The sequence below is a fragment of the Mixophyes fleayi genome, chromosome 3 (genome assembly GCF_038048845.1).
Source record: "Mixophyes fleayi isolate aMixFle1 chromosome 3, aMixFle1.hap1, whole genome shotgun sequence".
In the NCBI taxonomy this organism is placed as follows: domain Eukaryota; kingdom Metazoa; phylum Chordata; class Amphibia; order Anura; family Limnodynastidae; genus Mixophyes; species Mixophyes fleayi.
In genome coordinates, this window is record NC_134404.1 from 81,374,668 (window position 1) to 81,398,448 (window position 23,781).

A 23,781-nucleotide genomic window follows, 5' to 3' on the forward strand; every position below is an offset into this window, starting at 1 on the left:
CTGATTGACCAGGATCTACATAAATACACTCATTACCATTATAGCCTTGCTGGTGTTAGGCTAGTTCCTGTACGTTTATTCTATATAGATGAATATATCTTCTGCTTCTGGATTTAGTGTGTTTGACCTTTGTCTATATTTGCTGGACCTTGCTGTTTGATCTCTGCCTACCCTTAAACTCACTGCCTGTTTATTGACGTTGTGTACCTCTCCTGCCCTCTGACCTGGACTGCCAGGTGACTATTCTTTTTTGTGTTCAGTCTGTCTTGTTTTGTCTACGTGTGGTTCCATAACTGAGAGTTTCCCTGATTCTAACCCACTTATGACTGTTAATAACTATATTGGGAGTCCAGGGGGCATCCAAGTACCAGTGAACAGTGTGGTTCCGGGAAAGGTGTCTACTAATGGTGAAAAATAACCTGTGCCATAGATTCTGTATAGGGGCTATCAGTCGCTGATTGTGAGGTTCATAACAGTAACACCAGCCTTAAACATACAGACTCTGCACAAAGGGTCCTGCTCAAGTCTTGGCTAGTCAGGTTGAATCCATGGCCTGATTGATGAGAAATTCAAAGCATCGTGTCCATGCACAGAAAGCATCCGCACGGGCCTCTCTGGTTGTCGCTGCTGCCAACAGAGAGCCCGCCATGGGACAACCAGATATGTTCTCTGGTGACTGACCATCATTTTTCAATTTCAAGCAAAGCTATCTCCTTTACTTCTATATGAGACCTATTACATCCGGCACGGAGATACAATGCGTGGGTCTTGTAGTGTCTCTCTTGAAAGGAGATCCTCAAACCCGGGCCTTTGGTCTAAGTCCTGATACCTTGGTTATATTATCTATGGACAAATTTTCTCTGTGTCTTTTATATGACGACCCGAATTAGATATCATCAGCAGAAGTTAGCCTGCGCAATCTGAAGCAAGCATGAATCTCCACAGAACAATTTTGCACAGAATTCTGGAGGTTGGCTACTGACTCACAATGGACGACCTACTCTAAGAAATCTATTCCAGGTCAGACTCAATGAAAGACTGAATGATGTCTTAGTCCAGTATCCCGTTCAAAGCACTCTGGATGCCTTTATAAGACTCTCCATTCAGGTTGATTTGTGGATACAAGAACAAGCCGAGAAATTCAAACAGTCCACCCATAGTAACCACAGGGATTCATCCCCCCTCCTTTTCCAATGATAAACTGGAACTCATACAAATAGGCTGGTTTAAACTCTCTTCAGAGGCCTGTACTGTGTCCTCAAGGGTCACTTTACAGCAGTAGCCAGGAAAATGTTTGTACTTGGTAAACAGTAGGGAGCCATCCCTAGGTCTTTCCAGGATCATCCAGCTCCCGACATGTACCTAAAAGTTAAATCCAATAATAAATTACTATCCACAGCCCTAATTGATAGTGGGGCAGCAGGTAACTTCATGGATGAATGATTTCTTCAGGCCCATGCCATTCCTGCAGAGACCATAGATACTCCCATCATAGTTTCAACCACAGATGGTAAACATGCAAGCAGGGCATTACGAATACTTAGTAAAGCTTTTGGGCTCAGTAATGCCCCTGCAGTTTTCCAGGACCTTATTAATGGTGCCTTGAGGGATTTCTTGAAAAATTCATCATCATTTACCTGCATAACATTTTAACTCCCTTACCATGCTTCGTTCTCACATGTGTCAGGTACTCCTGTAGCTTCGAGAGAATCATTTGTTTGCTAATTTAGAGAAATGTGAGTTTGAGGTTCCTAAGGTAACATTTTAGGGTATATTATCTCAGCTGGTGGATTATCCATGAAACAATCTAAATTACATCCAAGAATGGGTAGAACTCACCAAACTAAAAGCCTTACACAGATTCCTTGGGTTTGCAAACTTTTATTGGAAGTTTATGCAAGGATTCTCCTCAATAGATGTCATGAGGCTCTCTGCCTAACTCTCACTCGTACCCAGGCCATCTCCATGACAACCGGGATGTCACTTTGTCCTGGCTTTCTCTAGAGCAACAGACGCTCTGTGTAGCTGTTCCGCGTCCTCGAATCAGGGCACCTGGGCATGTGTGCAAAGTGGATAGATCAATTTGTTTTCATTAGCCACCTGTGATTAATTATCCTGCTCCCAGGCGCCTCGCTATTGTGTATTTAAGGCAGGAAGAGCTTAGCCTCCCTGCTGGTTATAGCTTCAGTGCCCACTTGCTGACCTGCTCCACTGTGTTCCTGAGAACCTCTGCTACTGTCTGACTGCCTTCTGTTGTGACATCTGTCTGATTACCAGATTCTGCTTGTACACTTGTAGCCCTGACCTCTGCCTGTTTACCGGATTCTGCTTTTGCGCTTGTTGACCTGACTTCCTGCCTGACCACTGTATTCGGCTGGTCCGTCGATTGTCTTGTTCCACCCCAAACTCAGCCACTGTGTCCAGGAATCCTCCTACCACCTATCCTGTGCTCACCAAACATAAACTCCTACTACTTATATTTAAGACTTGAGCTCATCTGAGTACCTGTGAGCAAGACTCAACGCTTTTATGCAATTAAAAGAAGCATTCCGTGCCATGCCAGTCCTCATCCATTCAGATTTAAAAGAACCTTTATTTGTCAAAGTTGATGCATCGGATATCGGGGCTGGTGCAGTTGTTCTCAACAAAATTCTATAGATCATAGAATGTACGCCTGTGTTTACTTTTCCCAAAATTTTACAATGGCAGAGAACCATTGCAACATGGGGAATCGAGAACTGCTAGCAATTAAATGGGCTTTAGAGGAGTAGCGCCATTGGATGAAAGGAGCCAAGCATGGGGGTCATGATTTTTACCAATTAGAAAAACCTTAACTATAAGGATTCTGCTAAGATGCTAAACTCCAGACAGGCCTGTTGGTAACCGTTTTTCTACAGATTTTCATTTATTATTGCGTACCAGCCGAGAACCAAAAATGTGAAGGCAGATGCCCTGTCTAGAAATTGAAGTTGATCTCATAGATGTGTTAAAATTAGTGCAAATGACCAAGATAGATGTGAATAAGGATATTCTGACACTCTTTCACCTATCAGTGAACAAATGGTGGGCAAACATAACAGCATTCAATCAGAACTAAACTCTAACAAATGTAATCATTATGCTACAACTTATGAATGCTGATTAGATATGGTCCACAGATAATAAATACAATCAGTGATAACTGGAGGAATCCAGTTAGAAATCCAGAAAAATAGATAGATTCTATCACATAATGGGCGAATTTGGCCCCCCCACATTTGCTAAGCTACCAGAACGACATGGGGGTAAATGTATGAACGTGCGGGTTCTTCAACACCCGCGTGTTCAACGTGTTCGGCGATTAAATTTCAAGGGGCGCTGCATTGTAAAGGTTTCCCTTTGCAATGCAGCGCCGCTTGAAATTTAATCGCGGAACACGCGGGTGTTGAAGAACCTGCACGTTCATACATTTACCCCATGGTCTCCCAACATCTTTACACTTTTCATACCTACAAATTTGTAGTTTAATTTACTCACAAACAAGTACTATATAACTCAGAAAATTATTGTCCTTTGAGTGCAACTGTATTTACGCAGTAGGTTGCAGAGGAAACATATCACTATTATATCACTTCATTCTCAAATTAGATATACCCTAGACCCACACGAGGAGGCATGGTAGAGAGACCTAGGGCTAGTTTTGGATGACGAGGGATGGTCGGCAATTCGAAAACGAGTAGCTAAGGTATCTATTAACGCAAGTGTCAGAGAAACAGCTTATAAAATGTACTCGAGATGGTATATGGTCCTAACCAAGCTCCACCGCATTTTCCCAACTACATCAGACACATCTGGTGGGAATGTCCCATTATTCAAATACTTTGGGACATTGCATTGCCCCATCTCCATCAGCTCACAGCTGGTCACTTTCCTAGGGAACCCATAATATTTTTGATCAACAAACCTGTTCCTTCCATAAGCAAGTCAACGGACTGTTTGGCACTTCAAATAAGTCAAGCCTGCAAATTATTAATAGCCCGAGCCTGGAAAAAAACTCTTCGTCCTACCAAACCCGAATTGATAAACAAGTTATTATGGCACATCTCATCCATGGAGTATATTACAGCCCTTCTTAACGACTCACTACCTAAATTTCGTGAGACATGGTCCCAATGGTATAGCCTACATGGCTCCCCTGTTTCGGGTAATAAGTAACTGAGAAATCATGGCTCCTCCCCTCCCCTCCCCCTTCAACACTTCCTCCTTTACCTCTCTTCTTTCCTATTTCCAGCACAATATCCATTAAAAACCCACCAATAAAAGTACCGGTGTGGCTTTCAAATACCAAACTGTATATTTATGTTTTTTTTCTTTCCCTGTGTCCGCCTGTGGTTTTATTAGTAGGGGGCAGAGAGTTCATTGGTCTCCCTCTAGTGTTGCTTGTCCAGAACACTACCCATCGAAGAACCTACTGCACTCAGACCAAGGTGGAGGCACTGCGCTACGTGACATAAGGTAAAGGGGATCGCTGCAGACAGGAGACACACAGGGCTAGATTTACTAAGCTGCAGGTTTGAAAAAGTGGGGATGTTGCCTATAGCAACCAATCAGATTCTAGCTTTCATTTATTTAGTACCTTCTACAAAATGACAGCTAGAATCTGATTGGTTGCTATAGGCAACATCTCCACTTTTTCAAACTTAGCTTAGTAAATCTAGCCCACAGTCTACACAACCTAAATGCCCACTTGAGTCAGGTGACAGGAGGGATGTTACATAAAATAGGATCTGGTACCCAATTTGATGCACTTTAAGGGGTATATTTACATTGGTTGTGTCTTTGATAAAATTGCCGTTTAAAAAAAAAATGACAGGAAAGAACTGAGAATGGGCGGTTTGTTGGAACCGCAGTTTAGCAAATATACCCCTAAGAGATATTCATCTCCTTATTTTTTTTTTCGTTTTTGCTGATGCCTTAAAGAATATACAAGATGATGTTCCTAAACTTAAATAACCCCAAAAATTGCTATTTGTGATATAAGATCAAGGTACAAACCCTATATAAAGCTAAGATAATATATAACTATAAAAGAAGATCCGACAACTGTAGGTTTGACAATATTATTTGATTATCTAATATAGATGAAACTAAAAATAATAGCAAAGTGTCAGGGAACACATGCTCAGTTGTAAGATTTATTAAATAAAATAATTCTGACATTCTCTAAGTAAAAATAAAATATAATATTCTATAACACAACCCCATAGCGATTGTGATATACAAAATCTTCCAAATACATCATTTTCATTCCTTTCTTTCACTTTTTTTCTTGATTTTAATAGATTAAATAAAGTTTTGGAACAAGTATTCATCAAATTGATGGGGAGTAGTAATCATTTTTAATTTTAATTATGAAATAAAACAAGCAATAACTGTTTAATAAATGAATAATTTATATTACCATTGTGTAACACAGAATGCCCCCATAATAAGAGCCTTTTGCTCTCTGTTTCTTTAGGTGAGATGTCACCAGCAGACATGAGAAGGAGCAGGGTGAGCAAGAGAACATGCAAGGAGGATTTGCTGTGTGAAGATTTTTCTGTTTATGTAGGCTGGTGAGTGCGGTGGGTGCAGGAGACAGAACAGTTGTGCAGACTAGTGGGGAAGGAAGTAGTTAATGGGAAATAAAAATAGGGGAGGTAGTAAAAGGGCAATGGAGAGAGATGAGCAGTTTGGAGAGAAGCGTGGTGAAAGTGAATAGGAAAAAGAGCAAGTGTAAAGTGAGTAGGTGCATGATGGAGAGATATGGATGAATGTGTATTAGTTAGGGTAGGTAATGAGAGAGTGGGAAGGAACAATGTATCCAAATAAGAGGCTATGGATACTTTACCGCCCCATGGCTGAGGTTAATAGAGTAGGCCCTAGGTTCCCAAAGTGTGCGCCGTGGTGCTGCAGCGCTGTCACAGGGGTGCCGTGGCCAGGAGTAGAGAAAACAAACAAGCTTACCAATCCGCCGGCGCCCGGGACCCAGTATCCTCCTTCCTCTTTGTTTCTCACTGAATGTCGGGCGTGACGTCATCACGCCCGTCATTCAGTGGCAAGCGGCAGGAGAGAGGATGCTGGATCCCAAGCACCACCGAATTGGTAAGATCGAAAAAAGACAGAAGGAATAGAAGAAAGAAGGTCAAGTACAGTAAGTAAAGAAACGGAGAGGAATGGTGATAGTAAATAGCAATGGAGGGGCAAAAGAATGAAGTAGAGGGCAGACTGAGGATGCAGAGCAAGAATGCAGAGAGGGCAGAGTGAGTGGATGCAGAGGACGCAGAGTGTGTGGATGCAGAGGACGCAGAGTGTGTGGATGCAGGGGGCACAGAGTGTGTGGATGCAGGGGGCACAGAGTGTGTGGATTCAGGGGGCACAGAGTGTGTGGATGCAGGGGGCACAGAATGTGTGGATGCAGGGGGCACAGAGTGTGTTGATGCAGGGGGCACAGAGTGTGTGGATGCAGGGGGCACAGGGTGAGTGGAGATGGAGGAGGGCACAGAGTGTGGAGATGAAGGAGGGCACAGAGTGTGTGGACATGGAGGAGGGCACAGAGTGTGTGGATGAAGGGGCACAGAGTGTGTGGATGCAGGGGCTCACAGTGTGTGGATGCAGGGGGCACAGCGTTTGTGGATGCAGGGTGCACAGAGTGTGTGGATGCAGGGACACAGAGTGTGTGGATGCAGGGGGCACAGAGTGTGTGGATGCAGGGGGCACAGAGTGTGCGAATATGAAGGAGGGCACAGAGTGTGTGAAGATGAAGGATGGCACAGAGTGTGTGGAGATGAAGGAGGGCACAGAGTGTGTGGAGATGAAGGAGGGCACAGAGTGTGTGGAGATGAAGGAGGGCACATAGTGTGTGGATGCAGGGGCACATAGTGTGTGGATGAAGGACGGCACAGGGTGTGTGGATGCAGGGGCACAGAGTGTGTGGATGCAGGGGGCACAGAGTGTGTGGATGCAGGGGGCACAGAGTGTGTGGATGCAGGGGGCACAGAGTGTGTGGATATGAAGGAAGGCACAGAGTGTGCGGATATGAAGGAAGGCACAGAGTGTGCGGATATGAGGGAAGGCACAGAGTGTGCAGATATGAAGGAAGGCACAGAGTGTGCGAAGATGAAGGATGGCACAGAGTGTGTAGGGATGAAGGAGGGCACAGAGTGTGTGGGGATGAAGGAGGGCACAGAGTGTGTGGATGCAGTGGCACATAGTGTGTGGATGCAGGCGCACAGAGTGTATGGAGATGAAGGAGGGCACAGAGTGTGCGGAGATGAAGGAGGGCACAGAGTGTATGGATGAAGGAGGGCACAGAGTGTGCGGAGATGAAGGAGGGCACAGAGTGTGCGGAAATGAAGGAGGGCACAGAGTGTGCGGAGATGAAGGAGGGCACAGAGTGTGTGGAGATGAAGAAGGGCACAGAGTGTGTGGATGAAGGAGGGCACAGAGTGTGCGGAGATGAAGAAGGACACAGAGTGTGCGGAGATGAAGGACGGCACAGAGTGTATGGAGATGAAGAAGGGCACAGAGTGTGTGGATGCAGGGGCACAGAGTGTATGGATGAAGGAGGGCACAGAGTGTGCGGAGATGAAGGAGGGCACAGAGTGTGCGGAGATGAAGGAGGGCACAGAGTGTGTGGAGATTAAGGAGGGCAGAAATACAATTGAAAAAAATATATAAAAATATTATTTTCCCTTGGATTTATGTGTATTATTTTTCCATACAACTAAATAGGTATTTCTGTCCTGACCTAAATACTTATTACGTTTTTTTGACTCAACTACTTATAAAACGGGACTGCTCTGTAATTATTTTGGAGGGGTGCCTTGCAAAAATTATGGAGACTCTAAGGGTGCCGCGAACTGCAAAAGTTTGGGAACCACTGGAGTAGGCAGTTTCTGCAGCTCTGACTCGACAAGGTCCAGGATGCTGACATTGGGGCCAGCAGCCAAACAGAGATGGCTCAGTGGGAGATGAACAGACATTAAAACAGCAATGACAGTTAAGCTCTGTTGGTCCCACAGCTGAACAGGGATAGTAGTCCAGTAGATGCTAAAATAGGCTTGTTTTTGGCATGAAGTTGATCCTCAGCACTTCTTTGACATTTTTTAACAGTATTCAGAGATAACCAATGTTTTATTATTATGAAAATAGAGAAAAGTGGGAGCTTTGGCAAAGACCTGAGCCAATGTACAGCTTACTTAATACAATATTATTAAAATAATAGGTAGTCCTATTATTTAAATTAAAATTACAAACTACTGGAGGATCTGGGTGTGTGAGTAGCACTTATTTATTAGTTTTCTAGATTTTTGTGTGCATGTCAGAATCATGGCAAAATTGAGGGACTCTTTATCCAAAATTATTTTAAATGAAAAATCCTAAATCTCAAAATCAGAGGCAGCATATTGTATCATATTTAACCAGTAGTGGAACTATGGCAACTGCAGGGCGTAATCTGGACTAGCGCATGAAAAGAAGAGGTCTCCGCTCTACTCGTCTTTTTATTATATCACTTAACCTACTGTAGTTTCTACAAAGCTGTTACTAACTCTAAGGATGAAAAGCTTTGTGAGCAGGAAGTTGTTCTATAAGTGTCTGGAAAGTCAGAGAACAGCTATATGGGCAATAGACATAACTTCCCAGATTGGCCTGCAGAGGATAGGACTATGTTTAGTATATACACCCCTCTGTGCTAGGCACACCTAAACAGTTAGTGATTTAACTTTTTTTTTTTTTCTTCTTAGTGATGTCACTGATTGGCTGCATTCTCCTAAATATTGGTTTAGCCCAGAAAATGTGTGTAGTTGATGGGAACACTTTAATGTTGACCTGTCATCAACACACAGTGGTGCAATCCATTTTTGGATTGAACCAGCATGCAGTCTATCAATTTGGTAAGAAACAGTAACATTTATGAGGCCTGGCTTGTATACATAGTGGTTCTTAGACTATAGATAGGCTACATTCACATGGAATTAGTTCAGTTAAAAAAAATGGATAAGATATTTAAGATATTTGACAATGATATCTGCCTTACTCTAAACTATAACTATCTTTTATCAGCAACTAGTGTCTAGTGACTAGTGTCAGGCTTCATAGAGCGCTGTGGACTAAAGATGCTCAGAAACCACTAACCAGGAGGTGCGGAGTCTAACATACCCCTGGTGTTCACCAGGGACCCCTGCAAGGAGATTTGGGCTTAGCTGCACAGTGTATGCAGGTCGCGGTCCTCCTAGACAGTTACCAGAGTAGTGATTGAAGGTGGTCAGAACGGTCCGGGTCAAAAACCAAACAGGAGCAGGCGGTATCAAAAGAGAGAGCCACAGAGAAGTCAAACAGGCCAAGGTCACAACGATAGGACTAATAGTGAAATCCAGAAGAATGGTCGACAAGCCGGGGTCACAACAGAGGCAAACAGGCACAATCCAGTAGAGAATTCAGGGGAAACCGGTTCAGAACCAAAACAGGAGCAGGAACATACAACAATGCAGGAGAACAGGAGACCTGATACTCTGGCACCCTAATGGTGCCAGAGCAGGGTTTAAATAGAGGATGAGGAGAGGGGCGGTGAGACACGCTGACCACCGAAACAAAGAAGCATCCCTTTGCCTAGCAACGGGACGTGTCAGTGCGCATGCGCCCGATGGCGCAAGGCTGGCTGGGGACGCTGCATGCCTGTTGTTCCAGATGCCCCCTGCTGGAACTATCAGGCGGCTGTGCCCGCTTCATAGAGGAACAGCGGGTTCGGTGCCTGACAACTAGATGTCCATTAGTGCCCATGTTCTGTAATGTATCTCTACTCTAATATTAATAATGATAAATATAATAATAATAGCATGTTGGTAATGCTTCTCACTCCCACCCTCATGTACAAATCTAAAACCATTCTTGACTATCAAAATGCTGTAGCCTGGGCAACATCCGGATCAATTTGCCAGTAATATATTTATATGGGACTACACATATAACATAACAATTCTCATTACAGACTACCGAAGAAAAGCTTTAATGTATACATGTAAGGTAATACATTTTCCAGTGTACCACCATATGTGTTTTACTCCAGTAGACAAATATTATCTTTTATTTAGTACAACACTTTTTATGGGGGTTTATGTGTTAAAAACATTGGTGGACTTTCTTGGTTTTCTTTTGGGAACTTCTCTGAGAGTACAAAAGCTTTGTAGAGTATTAGGATTACTCAGTACTAAGTAAATTGTTTTCTTACCACACCATGAAATGTTGAAGTTTCGGTTGAGGTCTGTGCCGAAACAGTCGCCACTTAGTGCTGGTGAGCGATTCTTTCTCCACATTCGATCCTGTTAAAATATTTTTTCTCTTTTTATTGTACTACTTGGCTGTGTTTTTGCTATTGACATTGCCAATTATGTTACAGTAAAATGCAAAGTTATATAATGACATGACACTTTTATTTTAAATATGCTGCTTCTCAATTGAGCATAGATTATATTTATAATTTATATTGTGTGCTATAGAATAACATAATGGCAGAGACACACGTTTAGAGTCAAACTATATAGAACTGCTATAGGTTTTCAAGAAACCAAGGGGTATATTTACTAAACTGCGGGTTTCAAGAAATGGAGATGTTGTCTATAGCAACCAATCAGATTCTAGTCAGCATTTATTTAGTACATTCTACAAAATTACAACTAGAATCTGATTGGTTGTTAAAGGCAACATCTCCACATTTTCAAGCATGCAGTTTAGTAAATATACCCCCAGGAGATCTGTTTATAATGACCCCTCTTTCTCTATTCTCTCGATTTGCTATCACCACTCATTGCAGTGATGGTTCTCTCCCTCACAAGACCCGGCTCCAGTAAGCGTAGTCTTAATGCTCACCAATCATGCGTGAGTTGGCATTCACATTTGCGCTTGAACTGGAACTATTCATAAAAAAAAATGAAAAAAGAAAAAAGTAAAAAACAAACAAACAATAAAACATGAAATAAAAAAAAAAAGGAAAGAATGCTTTATTTTAATATTAACGCATTTTTTCCTTTGCACCCCCCTGGATAATAACATCCTGAGAAGTACCACTGGTGTCCTTGGTAAATAGGTTCTCCCATGTTTTGCAAGAGGAAGTATTGCAGGAGGACAAATACTGCCATCTTGGCCCACAAATCCACGCACAAGTACACTTTCATTGGAAAACTCCCTTTTAGGGTATTTTGTGGACTGCAAAAAAAACAGATGTTTTGTGCAAATGCTCCCATTTGACCAGCATTTACATACACTAGTATACACTCCCACTCTGCTTTTCAGAAACACCTCTGTGCAGAAACTTTTGATTTTTGTTGCGATCCATCTTAGTTACTGCAGCTATCAATGCTATCCAATCCCTCCACCGCCTCGCTTCTCCAATCAGTTGGACCAAAAATTCAATTATAGCCACCAAAAAAAATGCCATTTGCCCTGAGCTATCTCAAGTTTGCCCATTAAAGGAATTTTTTTTACCAAAATAATTTTGTCAACATATATTGCAAAGGAAAAAGTAGATTTAGTAATTATGATGGATACACACATTCATTTACTTTCTGTTTTATTTAGTTGGCAATTACAGTATGATCTTTTTAAGTCAGCAAAGTAAAAATGCAATTATTACCTCTGTCCAGGTGTAAACATAACCATCTATGTTAAATACAGGGAGAATATAAAAGGTCAGTTTTCTCAATAGCTTCTTTATGCTTTTGTCTTTTGAATGTCCTGTAACAAGCTGAAAAGAAATAATATGGATATCTGTGAGCTCTATGGATTCTTACCATTTTTAGCAACTTATTTTAGCTACTTAAATCATGGTGTAATTCTAACAGGCTTTATTGGCCTTATCCGGCCTCTGCTAACTCATACTTACCAACTTTTGGTTGATCCCTGGGGCAGGTCGGCATGTGGCGGCGGGGCTTGCAAATTGTGTCATTCAGCCCTGCCCCCTAAACATACCAACACAGTTTTACCCTAATCAAACAAGGGGAGGGGCTGCAATGACGTGATAATCGTGTCACTAAGCTCCGCCCCCACCATGTTAAATAACGAAGCATACAGCATGCGGCAGGTTGCCCTGTCCGGGAAGACTCCCAGAAATTCGGGAGAGGAGGCAACTATGTGTTATATGAAAGGGGTCATATATAGCATTTATAGAAAGCTTCTAAGATTTTAAAAGACACTTCAACAATGAGTATAGCCCATCATAGTACCAGACCAAAATGTTCACATGAACTAAGCAAATAAATACATTTTAACCTGGTCAGTGAGTGAAAAGACACCACCATCCTGTTATAAAAAGTGGTGCACCACCATCCTGTTATAAAAGTGCTGTGTGAATGCACCATCATGGCACTTAATTGTGAAAAAGGAAAACTAATACAAAACATCCACAGTTGAGCATGTCATGGGCTGCATGTGGTCCTGGGACGCTTGCTACTCGCTACTGTTATATAATTGGGAACAAAATGTACTCTTTTTAGAGGTAATGGAGGAGTGTAAAGAGGTTCTCCACTTTTAGCCTGCTCCTATAACACCTTATTTTACTATAAACAGTAACCGTACTTATCTAGTCACAATAGTGAAGCACTGACAGCTATCACTGAATGCCCTGTACATCTCTCATTTGATTAAATGCTGTCAGGAGAGTGTACTAAAGCACATTGTGAAGCAAAAATGTATAACTGTGCAGAGGTAGTGGTCAGCATTGGACTACGGTTACAAGGTGAGTATGGTGTCTGTCTTGTAGTACAATAACTTTCTTACAGAAGAGTGTTAAAACTGTGACCAAAATGCAGTGGTTATTACATACTTGCCAACTCTCCCGGAATGTCCGGGAGACTCCCGCATTTTGCGAGAGTCTCCGTGACTCCCGGGAGAGTGCGGCAACCTCCCGGATTTGCCCACTTCCTAGTGAAGTGGGCAGAATTAGGTCCCAAACGCAGCGATTCCCGGTAAATCGCAGCGTTTGGCCCTGCCCCCCGCTATCAAATGACGCATTTGCGTCATTACATCACAGGGGCGGGCCAAAATGACACACATTTTGGAGCCCCGTCCCCCATCACGCCCACCTCCCTCGCAGGCTCCCGGAAACCAACTTACTAAAGTTGGTAAGTATGGGTTATTGTACACTTCTTTACTGTAGAAGTACAGAAAACACACTACACAGAAGCTAGATTCATACACTAACTATATACAGCACAAATAAAGATCCGATATAATCCTCCACCAAATACACACACAATAACAGGAACTGCATACACCACAATAAGCTGTCAGAAAAAGTGACACAGGTGACAGATAACTTGGTGCAAACATTTTATAGATAGACAAACACATGTAGATTTATTTATATTTGAAAACAATTTTTAATTCATGTTCAAAGTTATATATTGCATATGTACTGCAGTAAAGGCTAACAAAAAATATGGGTTAGTGGAACAGAAGAGTGATGTGTAGTTATACAGCAAACGTATGACACCTAATCAAGGTGTAACCAATTAAGCAGTGCCCTGATTACATATGTGTGGTGTGACAGTGTGTATTCAGCTGTGTTTTAATGTATGGTATAGTAGTTGTTTAGAAAGGGTATTTTATCTTACTTGGCACAATGTTATAGATCATAGTTGCCAACCTCTAAAGGCTGGCCTCCGGGAGTCTCGGAGTAGAGGTGGGTGTGAGGGGACGGGGCTCCGTGAATCGCGTCATTTTGGTCAAGCCCCCTGTGACGTAATGCCGCACACGCGTCATTTTAACATGGGGGACGGGCCAAAATATTCTCCTGCCTGCCTGACTATATGTTCACTGAACTGAAGCTAACTGCAATTTTCGACACCAGCCTCCAGGCTCAGTAAACAGCTAGCAGGGCAGGTTCCAGAGGGCACCATATCATAATGTGCAGAGCCATACTTGGTGTCATAAACCTATACGCAGACCCATAGCTGGTGTCATAAACCTATATGCAGGGCCATCTGTGTGCCAAAACTAATATGCAGAGCCATATGTAGTTCCCAGGTGTACAGAGTAGGTGCAACAAGAAGAAAGTCCTATAATCGAGACTTGGAGCAGGAAATGAGTGTAGATGAAATAAGCAAATGTTCACATCAAGGGAAGAGAAGATTTATACTCGTGCTTTTTTGTTAATGGCTTTTCATGATACTAGGAGTATTTTATTGGATTTGGTAAAATACATGCAACTAATTTAAAGGACTGAGAGAGTGGAGCAGCAGTATAAGAATATTTTTTGAGGAAAATATTATCAGTAATTATCAGCTGCATTCAAAATAGATTGTAAAGGTGAAAGTCTAGTTAGGAAATGGCCAGTAAGAAGACAACTGCAATAGTCAATGTAGTACTAAGAGTGTCGGACTGGGGCATGAAAGGCCAACCAAGGGGAATGCAATGGTAGGGGCCCATGAAATAGTAGGCCACGTGGTGTCAGAATACTAAATTGGTGTGGTCAACTGCAAGAGAGGTGTGTCCAGCCATTAGAGGAGGACATGATTAGTATAGTAGCATAGTGTAGTATATAAAGAAGAAGTTGTACTGCAGACATTACAGCTGTTTCTTGTCCCTGCTCCAAACAGAAGTTTTTATACACCTTTGCTAACACAAATATTTATGTCATCAGAAATCCTGGAGACTCTTACAATATTATATAAAATACAGTGCAAGGTAAGGGAGCACAGTATAAAATACAAAGACCATATTAGCTATCGAAAGAGTTAAAGGAAAATAAAAGGCATTGTCAATCTTACAACACTGGGTGGGTAATTTAACCCGTTAAGTGCTAAGGACAAGTTAAATTTGCCCTGCACATATACATCTAAAGTGCTAAAGAAATAAATAAGATGTCTATCTGTAATGTATCAGATGTGCAAAATTGTCTATTAGCTATTTGGTATGCTCATCCTCTATTTGTTTTATAATTGTATTTCTTTCTATGTAGTATGTGTGATTAGTGGGGGTTAATTTAAGAAAGTGATCACATGGCTCTGTGACACTATTTAACTAGCAGTCATAGGCTGTGTAAACTCTCACTTCCTCCCGTGGCCTTTCCCAGTGGACAACTTCCACCACCCACCATGATGGTCACTCCCTGGACCTAGTGTTCTCCTATCTCTGTGACATCTCCAAATTCTCCAATTCTGTCTTCCCACTCTCCCACTCTCTGACCACAATCTCCATAGCTCTCTTTACCCATTGACCCACCTCTCCCACTCAAAGTTGCTTGCACGCTGCGTCCCATCAACAGCATTGACCCCATCATCTTTGCATCCTCTTTCAAACCCTTATTTGCTCCCATTTCTTCCCTATGTTCTCCCAACGCTGCTGTCTCTCTTTACAACACCACTCTCTCTGTTGCCCTTGATACTGCAGCCCCTATCATCCACCTTCATCCCCACCAATCTAAACCCCAACCCTGGTACTCCCCTCTTACTCATCTCCTCCAAAAGTGATCCCGCTCCTTTCTTACTACTATGCTGCCCTCTCTCTTGCCAAACAAACCTATTTCACATCCTCCCTGTCCAATAAACCCGAATGCTTCTTTGCTATCATTAATTCTCTACTGTATCCTCCCCCCCCCTCCTCCTACCTCGTCCATCACCGCTCTTGACTTTGCCACCTACTTCGATGACAAAATTGACTCTATACACAATGATATCTGTTCTCATCAGACTTAGCTCCCCCCACCTGTCCTCTATATCACTCACTCTGCCACCCTTGGCTTCAACCCACCTGGTACTGTGCCTGAGATCCTCTCTCTTCTCGCCTCCTCTTCTTCTACAACCTGTCCTCTCAATCCTGTCCCCTCCAAGTTTCTCCACTCCCTCTCTTCCAATGCCTGTTGTCACCTTGCTCACCTCTTTAACCTCTGTCTCTCCACTGGTATCTTCCCCTCGGTCTTCAAGTATGCTCTCATCTATCCTATTCTCAAGAAACCTTCCCTTAACCCATCCTCTCTCTCCAACTGTCACCCCATATCTCTGCTTCCCTTTGCTTCTAAAATTTTCAAACGACTTGTCTTCAATCGTCTCACTCAAATGCTCTATTCCCACTCTCTTCTTGACCCTCTCTAGTCTGGCTTCCATCCCTTTCACTCAACTGAAACTGCCCTCACTAAAGTAACAAATGACTTACTCTCAGCTAAGTCCAATGCTTCCTTCTTGTACTCCTCGACCTCTCTGCTGCTTTTGACACCGTTGATCATTCTCTTCTTCTCACCCTTCACTCCCTAGGTCGTTGTGAAACAGCTCTCTCCTGGTTTGCTTCGTACCTCTCTGGCCGTTCTTTTAGTATGTCTGCTTCTGTCTCCACCCTCCCTCTTTCTATTGAAGTCCCTCAAGGCTATGTCCTTGGCCCTCTGCTCTTCTCTCTCTACACCACCTCTCTTGGTGAACTCATTCAATCATTTGGCCTCCGATACCACCTCTATGCTGATGACACACAAATATATCTTTCATCCCCTGACCTCTCTTCTGCTGTCCTAACACAGGTACTAGCTGTCTCTCTGCTGTAACGACCTGGATGTCACAGCGCTTCCTGAAACTCAACATCTCCAAATCCGAGCTCATCATCTTTCCTCCTCCCAATGTTGCTATCCCTCCAAATATCTCCCTCTTGGTTGGCAACATAACTCTCTCTCCTGTCACCCAAGCTCGCTGCCTTGGAGTCACCCTTGACTCAGCCCTTAACTTTACCCCTCATATCCAGTTCCTCACCAAATCCTGCCACTTCTGCCTCCGTAACATTACGAAAACCCGTCCCTTCCTCTCTCAGGAAGCAACCAAAATCCTGGTCCATTCACTCATCATTTCTCGTCTCAACTATTGCAATCTCCTTCTCACTGGTCTCCCTTGCTCTCACACTTCTGATCTATAAACCATACAGAATGCTGTGGCTAGGCTCATCTTTCTCTCCCACCACACCTCTTACACTTCTCCTCTGCGTAAATCCCTTCATTGGCTCCCTGTCCATTTCAGAATTCTGCTCAAGCTCCTTACTCTCACTCACAAAGCCCTTACCAACACTTATCCACCTTACATCTCTGACATTGTCTCGAGTTACATACCTACCCGGCCATTCCACTCTGCCTCTGACCTCCGCCTCAATTCACCTCTCATTACCTCCTCGCATGCTCATCTCCAAGACTACTGACGTGCTGCCCCTAATATTTGGAACTCCCTACCCCATCTCACTCAACCTTCCTTCAAATGCTCACTCAAAACTTACCTTTTCAAGCTCACCTATCCTAGCACCTCCTAACTATTCTATCCGTCACCTCTTCTTCCTCGTCTGCCATCTAAATTTTTCTTCCAGTTAATCCTACTGTCTCTCACCACCACTCCCTGTAGATTATAAGCCCTCGCAGGCAGGGTCCTCTCTACCTATTGTCCGACATCTGTCTCCTGTCCCTCGCACGTCCTGTCATGTCTTTTACTGCACTCTGTGTGAGTCCCCATAGCACTACTCACATTCATCTGAGCTACTGACATGTATTACCTCATCTATTTGCTACTTGCTTCTGTATCCGGCACTACAGAATCTGTGGCGCCTTATAAATAAATAATAATAATAATGTCCACGAATGGGTGAGAAGAGCGCAGATTCCTTTCATCAAGTCAGGGATATCCCCATTTAAAGACGGTATCTTCAAGTGCAGATATTATTATGAAAACCTATGTGTAGAGTCTTTCTTTTTGCTGATTTGGAAAGGTGGACTGATGCCAAAGCAAGGACCACAAGGTAAGTTTTGTTAGTGTTGGAGAAAAATGCATATATTTGCTTTAAGTTCACTTTCATGCAATTTCAAAACAAAAAAGACTTTTTTGGCCATTTTGGGTAGCTTTTCTTTGCTGTGTCAGGCAAATTGAACACTACATAAACAAATTACTGATATTGAAGTTGTAATGTGACCAGGCCAAAAAGTTCAAAAATAGGCTCAGCAGGGGGTGAGAAAATACTCAGTGGTGAAGGGGTTAAATTAATATAATTTAATTTCTCAGGTATTACATTTTCGATATGGCACCATTTAGCACATTCCTGGTTGAGACACCAAAAAAGTGTGGGTGCACTAATTTTAATCCAAAGTTCAAAGAAATATTATACAAACTTGGCATGAATGAGTATTTAATTAGTGCACTGAATGGAGACCATAAGGAAAAGTGATTCTCAAATAACTGCCCTTCGAGCAATGATTTAGAGGTTAAGGTGCACAGTTCTTCACATTGGCAGGTTCATGTTAAAGCACAGTTAGTGCAGTTTAAGGCCTCTCTTACATTCTAATTATAAACCTAAAAGGACTGTTGATAGGGAATGCTCTTTTTCCTAGTCCCCGGTAGTCTCCGGTCCTCACTTAACTAGAGCTCCATGCGCAGCCTCTCTGCCCTGCAGTTCCCGGCTCTCTCACAGGAATATCAGTCTGTGTGATAATCAGCAGTGTATGAGCTGTGTATGTGACCGTGACTGCATATAAAGGAACCTGCATGGAGGTGTGGTATATAGCCTCAGTGTTTGCCTTGCATGTATAAATGGGTAGATGCATTACATGGACATGTAGCACATAGTAGCTTCCTGAAACTGCTATATATGAAAACTGTATGCACAAGACAGTATACCTGTGTTCACCAACTGCAAGGTATATAACCTGTATACTGCAAGATTTACTTCACTGCATTCTTATACAAATAAACCTTTAACCTCTTGGCAAAATAGGTAATCATTAAACTGATTACTAGCTATATTTTGTTTACCAATTATATTTTATTGATTTTAAAAAGTTCAGTAAAGTTCAACCTTTAAAATATTTTTAAAAATCCCATCAATCTATACACTGCTTATTATTATTAAGTACTCAGATACTTTGCTACGTAGTCACATTGCCAAACAATTTTGATGTCTGTTTCTCCATTTCACTCAGGTATTGTATATCTTTTATTATTGTTTGCCAAAATTATTATGCTTTATTTATTTGCACTATATTTTTAAATATCCCAAAATAAGGTAGCTAATTTATTAGGTGTTTCATAGGAATTCCTAATAAAACATTTAGTGAATTTAAAGTTATTGGGGCTCATGTTGAGTTGGAAGAACACCCATTTACCAGACATACAATATGCAAATTTGCATTGTGCATGCCCACAAATAATGTGTGTGCCTACGTCCGTAAGCAGATTTGGTATTTGCGTCTCTTCATGCTTGTAGAGGCAGAATGGCCGAGGGACGGAGCATGCGAATGCAGACTGAGAACAGGATGGGCATGTTTGCGTAATTGCAAACAGAGGCAGACATACATTGATACACCGATACGCCTATCGGTGCAATGCCTGGTGCAAATACACACTGATGATGATGACGACGATCGCCAGCATTAGTTAGTCGCTTCTGATCGGCTGATTGCGGTTTCACCTCTGAAACTTTCTTCATTGCTTGTGCCTATATTATATGACTTTGCGAGCATAGTTTAATAATTTTTTTGCTACTCTCTTTCATACACAAAAAGCAAGATTATACCTGTTATATTATAGATTTTTTTTAATTTAAATCAAATCTAATTGCTACTAAGTTTTTCACTAATCAAAGTACTTTTCTTGTGCTCATGACTTTGTTGGATGTAAGTGTATTTGGGTGTAAGTAGGGGTTAATGTAAACTTGGCACATATGCTACTGGTGCACAAGTAGATGCATCTTGGCTCTGACTATGATTTTTGCATAGCTATGTGTGTATGCAAACAAGATATAAGTAATATGTTTAGATAATATATTCTCAAGTTTAGATAAGTTTGTTAAGGGAGTGCCTAGCAATGCTCGATACTGATCTAAGCTATTTTTTTTTTATATAAGACTGTGCTAATAATTATGTTAAAATGTAACCATGCCATATGACGTGAAAAAACATCCCCTAAAAATTCTGTGGTTACTCTATCTATTTACTTAACTGTACTGAGGTTATACATAATACATGTCATGTGGATTATTTTACATGCCCAACTAGTGTCGTCTTTAAGTCTGAGCAATTCTTTAGCAACATTAGCATTTACTAAAGAATGACATGTAGATGTATGAATTTAAGAGATTAAAAACATTTTTTCAAGATTAAATTCTTAATGTGAAACACATACAAAATTAAGTACAGCAGGTACACTAAGGATATCTTCAAATTATTAGAATAAGTACTTCAAATTCTTCAATAAATAAAAGTATTATAAAAATATATTTGCTTTTATTTTACTAATGCACCAGAATAAAGCTGTACAACTTGTGTCCTCCATGGGAGAAGGCCACTTCATAGAGCAATGAATAGAGTCAATAGGGAAGAGAGTTTTTTAGAATGGCTGCTCTTAGATCAATGATTTTTAGGGAAGGTCAGGCATCTACCCTTCTTTCAGACACTATCATGGTTTTTGCTAATCCTTGATCAATGTGCTTGCATATAGAACAGTAGGGTTAAATGAGCCTTAACAAAAGGTTTAGATGAATCAGCCCTTTACTTATATAACTGGCATCAGTGTCCCTACAGTCATTACAGTCTTGTAGGACAATACAGTAAGGTGCATACTAGGAGTAAGGGAAAAACAAAGAAGGATAATTCGGCCCAAATTGGAAAACAGACATACCAAGAGCAACTAAGTCTGGAGTTAACCACTCCATCAACTGGGGTTGGCAAGCTCACTCATGTGCCTAACCCTCTTTATGTTGGGTTCACTGTCTGTATCCCATGGAGTGCAACTGTTCCCATAAAATTAATATGTGATGTTACTGACCTCATTCACGAACCATTGGCAGAGGGCAGGTGAAATCCATTCTCTGGCATGTATACCACAGTCCATAAAGATGGCTGTCTCTGTAGTGCTTGACTTCCCAACCTTTCCAGTGTAATAAAGACAAAGTGTAATCACATAATAAACATTTTTTGATGAATATTATTCTAATAGGAAATTATAGCCGAACGCCTTCATATATGGGCCTAGTTCTTCTGCTGTCTGAGGCAAATACCACAATGGGCCTGATTCATTAAGGAAAGTAAATTTTCTCCTGGACAAACCATGTTACAATGCAAGGGGTGTAAATTAGTTTATTATTGTTTAGCACAAAAGGAAAATACTGGCTGATTTTTCATGTAGCACACAGATACTTGATAGCTTTATTTTTATACTGAAATTTGAAGTTGATCTAGGACATGCCCTACCCCAACTATAAATCTGTCTCCACATTTTAAATTTATCACCCCCCTCAAATGTAACATGGTTTTGCCCAGGTGAAAAGTTACTCATTTGTTTTGCTTTACTCTCCTTAATGAATCAGCCCTATGTATCAAACTAATCAACATATACTAATACTTTTCTCTACTCTTAAACACCAAGTACGCATAATTATAATTATAAATATATCTGTATACAGTGAAGTTCTGTTAGATGGAGCTTGTATTGGGCTTGCCCTATTGATGAAGGTTATATGTTTTATTATGAAACAGATCTATTCTCATCTAAATAAGTGTATTACTAAGGTTACTTTGTATTAAAAAAACCTCCCAGCATAGGTCATACATTGTGCATTTTTTATATCTCAGCTCTGCTTATTTTTTGATCTACAAATAAAGCACTGAGTTGAATATGTGAACCAGTCTTATGCCAGTTCCAAAATCATTTTACATATAGTTCTGCCATCTGGGTAAACGTTTCATACATCTATTTGGATATTAATGGGTACTCTAACCATATGTATTTTATTTTACCTCTCTAATTGTGTAACTTAAATACTAAGTGATGGATGTGCAAAATATTCATGTTATAGAACATTATTTGGTTTCTACAATGGTACTTGCAAGTAGGCTTTAAAGCTTGCCATTTAATACACAGAGAAAATCTGTTTCCTTTCAGGGATCTCCTGTCTACCACAATACAACAGCTTGGGGGCGTGTTGCGCCTTCCTCCTTATAGGTAGGGCTGGGTACTTCAAGTGAACCATTAACAAGAAATAGCGTAGTAATCTCTACCTCACCTTAAGAACATACATTGGACGGCCTTCAAAAGTGTTGCCAATTTCAAGGCGTTCGACAAGCTTTGGGTGTTTAGTAGCTATTTTGCTTGTCCAGTCAGCAATCTGCAAACAAACATGTGAAGAATATTGTAATGCAGGACTCACACACAATGATTTTTAATCAAGATTTGTCCAAAATGTGTGGACTAAAATGGTCAATTTGTGAAAAAAAATTAAATAAATTATATTATGCATAGAGCTGATGAGCAATGTTTCACAACTTCCTAAGCTTCACTGACAGTGAAGTTGTAAATGTAACTAAGTACTTGAATCTTTGTGGTAGATTAATCAGACATTCTACAAAAGAAGAGTGGATGTCTTGGCATAGTAAAAAGATTCTAGGGAGTATATTTACTAAACCGCGGGTTTGAAAAAGGGGAGATGTTGCCTGTAGCAACCAATCAGATTCTAGATGTCATCTTGTAGAATGTACTAAATAAATGATAACTAGAATCTGATTGGTTGGTATAGGCAACAGATCCACTTTTTCAAACCCGCAGTTTAGTAAATATACCCCTAGCTATCATTTTCTCACATGTGCTAGATCAGTGATGGGCAACCTGAAACACTTCAAGGACCATAGGTCAGAACCTGGAGTTGTCGTTAGAAAAGAGTCATCGCCGGGACAGTCTCCTACTGGATGCGCTGTCCTGACATGATTTTTATAGTAAATTGTCCCGAAAAGTCATCTGTCATCATTGTGATGACAGATAATTCCTAAATAGGCCCCATAGTACTCTGAAGTGCCTTGTACAATTTGTATTATGTATACTGTGCAGAACTAGGAGTTTATTATCTAATGTAATGGAGATTATATAGTCTATATTTTGTATAAATTAATAGTCTTATATGTATTATTTAATAAAATCTAGCTTTCTCACCGTTTCCCAATCATTATACTTAGTATAACTGTGCTTCTTAGAATTCCGAACCTTCCGGTTGTCCAGCTGGGCTTCAATCCCTTTCTGAAGATCATGGAACAAAACTCTAATAGAAAAGAATATAAGTAATGAAGGTTTTTTCTTATGTCCTATTAAATATAAAGCACACATGACCTGCACATTTCCTTCTGTGTCAAGATCTGAAAAATAACTTAGAGCTACAGTTGATTTCTTAGCATATGGGAAATTGCAGTTTTCCCAAGTAGCCTTTTTTAAACTATATAATATTTATGAAATTTCACCCACTTTTTGTCTTGTATCAATTTACAAACAAAATTTACATATTTACAAGTACTATTGTTCCTCTGAGTCAACGGCATGAATCACTCTGTGGGCTCATTTACCTGCCAGGGACAATGCAGAGTGGCACAACTTATTTGTTTCGTACAAATGTCCCCCGTCGCGTCCCGAAACACATACATGTTTCCATCCTGCTTGTTAAAGTCCATTCATACAAAGAATTTGTGGAATTACCGTTCAAAGTAAAATTGTGCATATTGGCAAAAGTACATATAAAATAAAACCTGTTTAAATTGGTTTATGCCAGACAAACATTGACACGTACTCATACTCTACGGTGTTCTGTGTCAGCAGTTGTAGAAGTGATTCTGACTGATTGGCATGAATGTGAAAATCGACAGTCCTCATTGGTACAATTCTTGTTGATGAATCCGGATGCCAAAAATCCAGCTAAAGGAAAAGTGAAACAAGATTATTGTTCATGCTTCTAATAATAAAATAAATGCTTTGGATATGTACCGCACATTTAATGTCG

General features: G+C 41.1%; 1 protein-coding gene across 2 annotated transcripts in view; it reads right to left on the minus strand.

Moving 5' to 3' along the window:
• Window positions 1-23,781, minus strand: part of LOC142143770 (carboxypeptidase B-like) — a 50,225-nt gene that overhangs the window by 24,134 nt on the left and 2,310 nt on the right. For both annotated transcript variants that reach the window (XM_075201903.1, XM_075201902.1), the window contains exons 3-8: window positions 23,572-23,696; window positions 22,947-23,052; window positions 22,027-22,128; window positions 20,790-20,891; window positions 11,651-11,761; window positions 10,250-10,340 (exon numbers count right to left, since the gene is read on the minus strand). In XM_075201903.1, coding sequence (XP_075058004.1) covers window positions 10,250-10,340; window positions 11,651-11,761; window positions 20,790-20,891; window positions 22,027-22,128; window positions 22,947-23,052; window positions 23,572-23,696 — 637 coding nt within the window. The remainder of the gene's footprint in view (window positions 1-10,249; window positions 10,341-11,650; window positions 11,762-20,789; window positions 20,892-22,026; window positions 22,129-22,946; window positions 23,053-23,571; window positions 23,697-23,781) is intronic.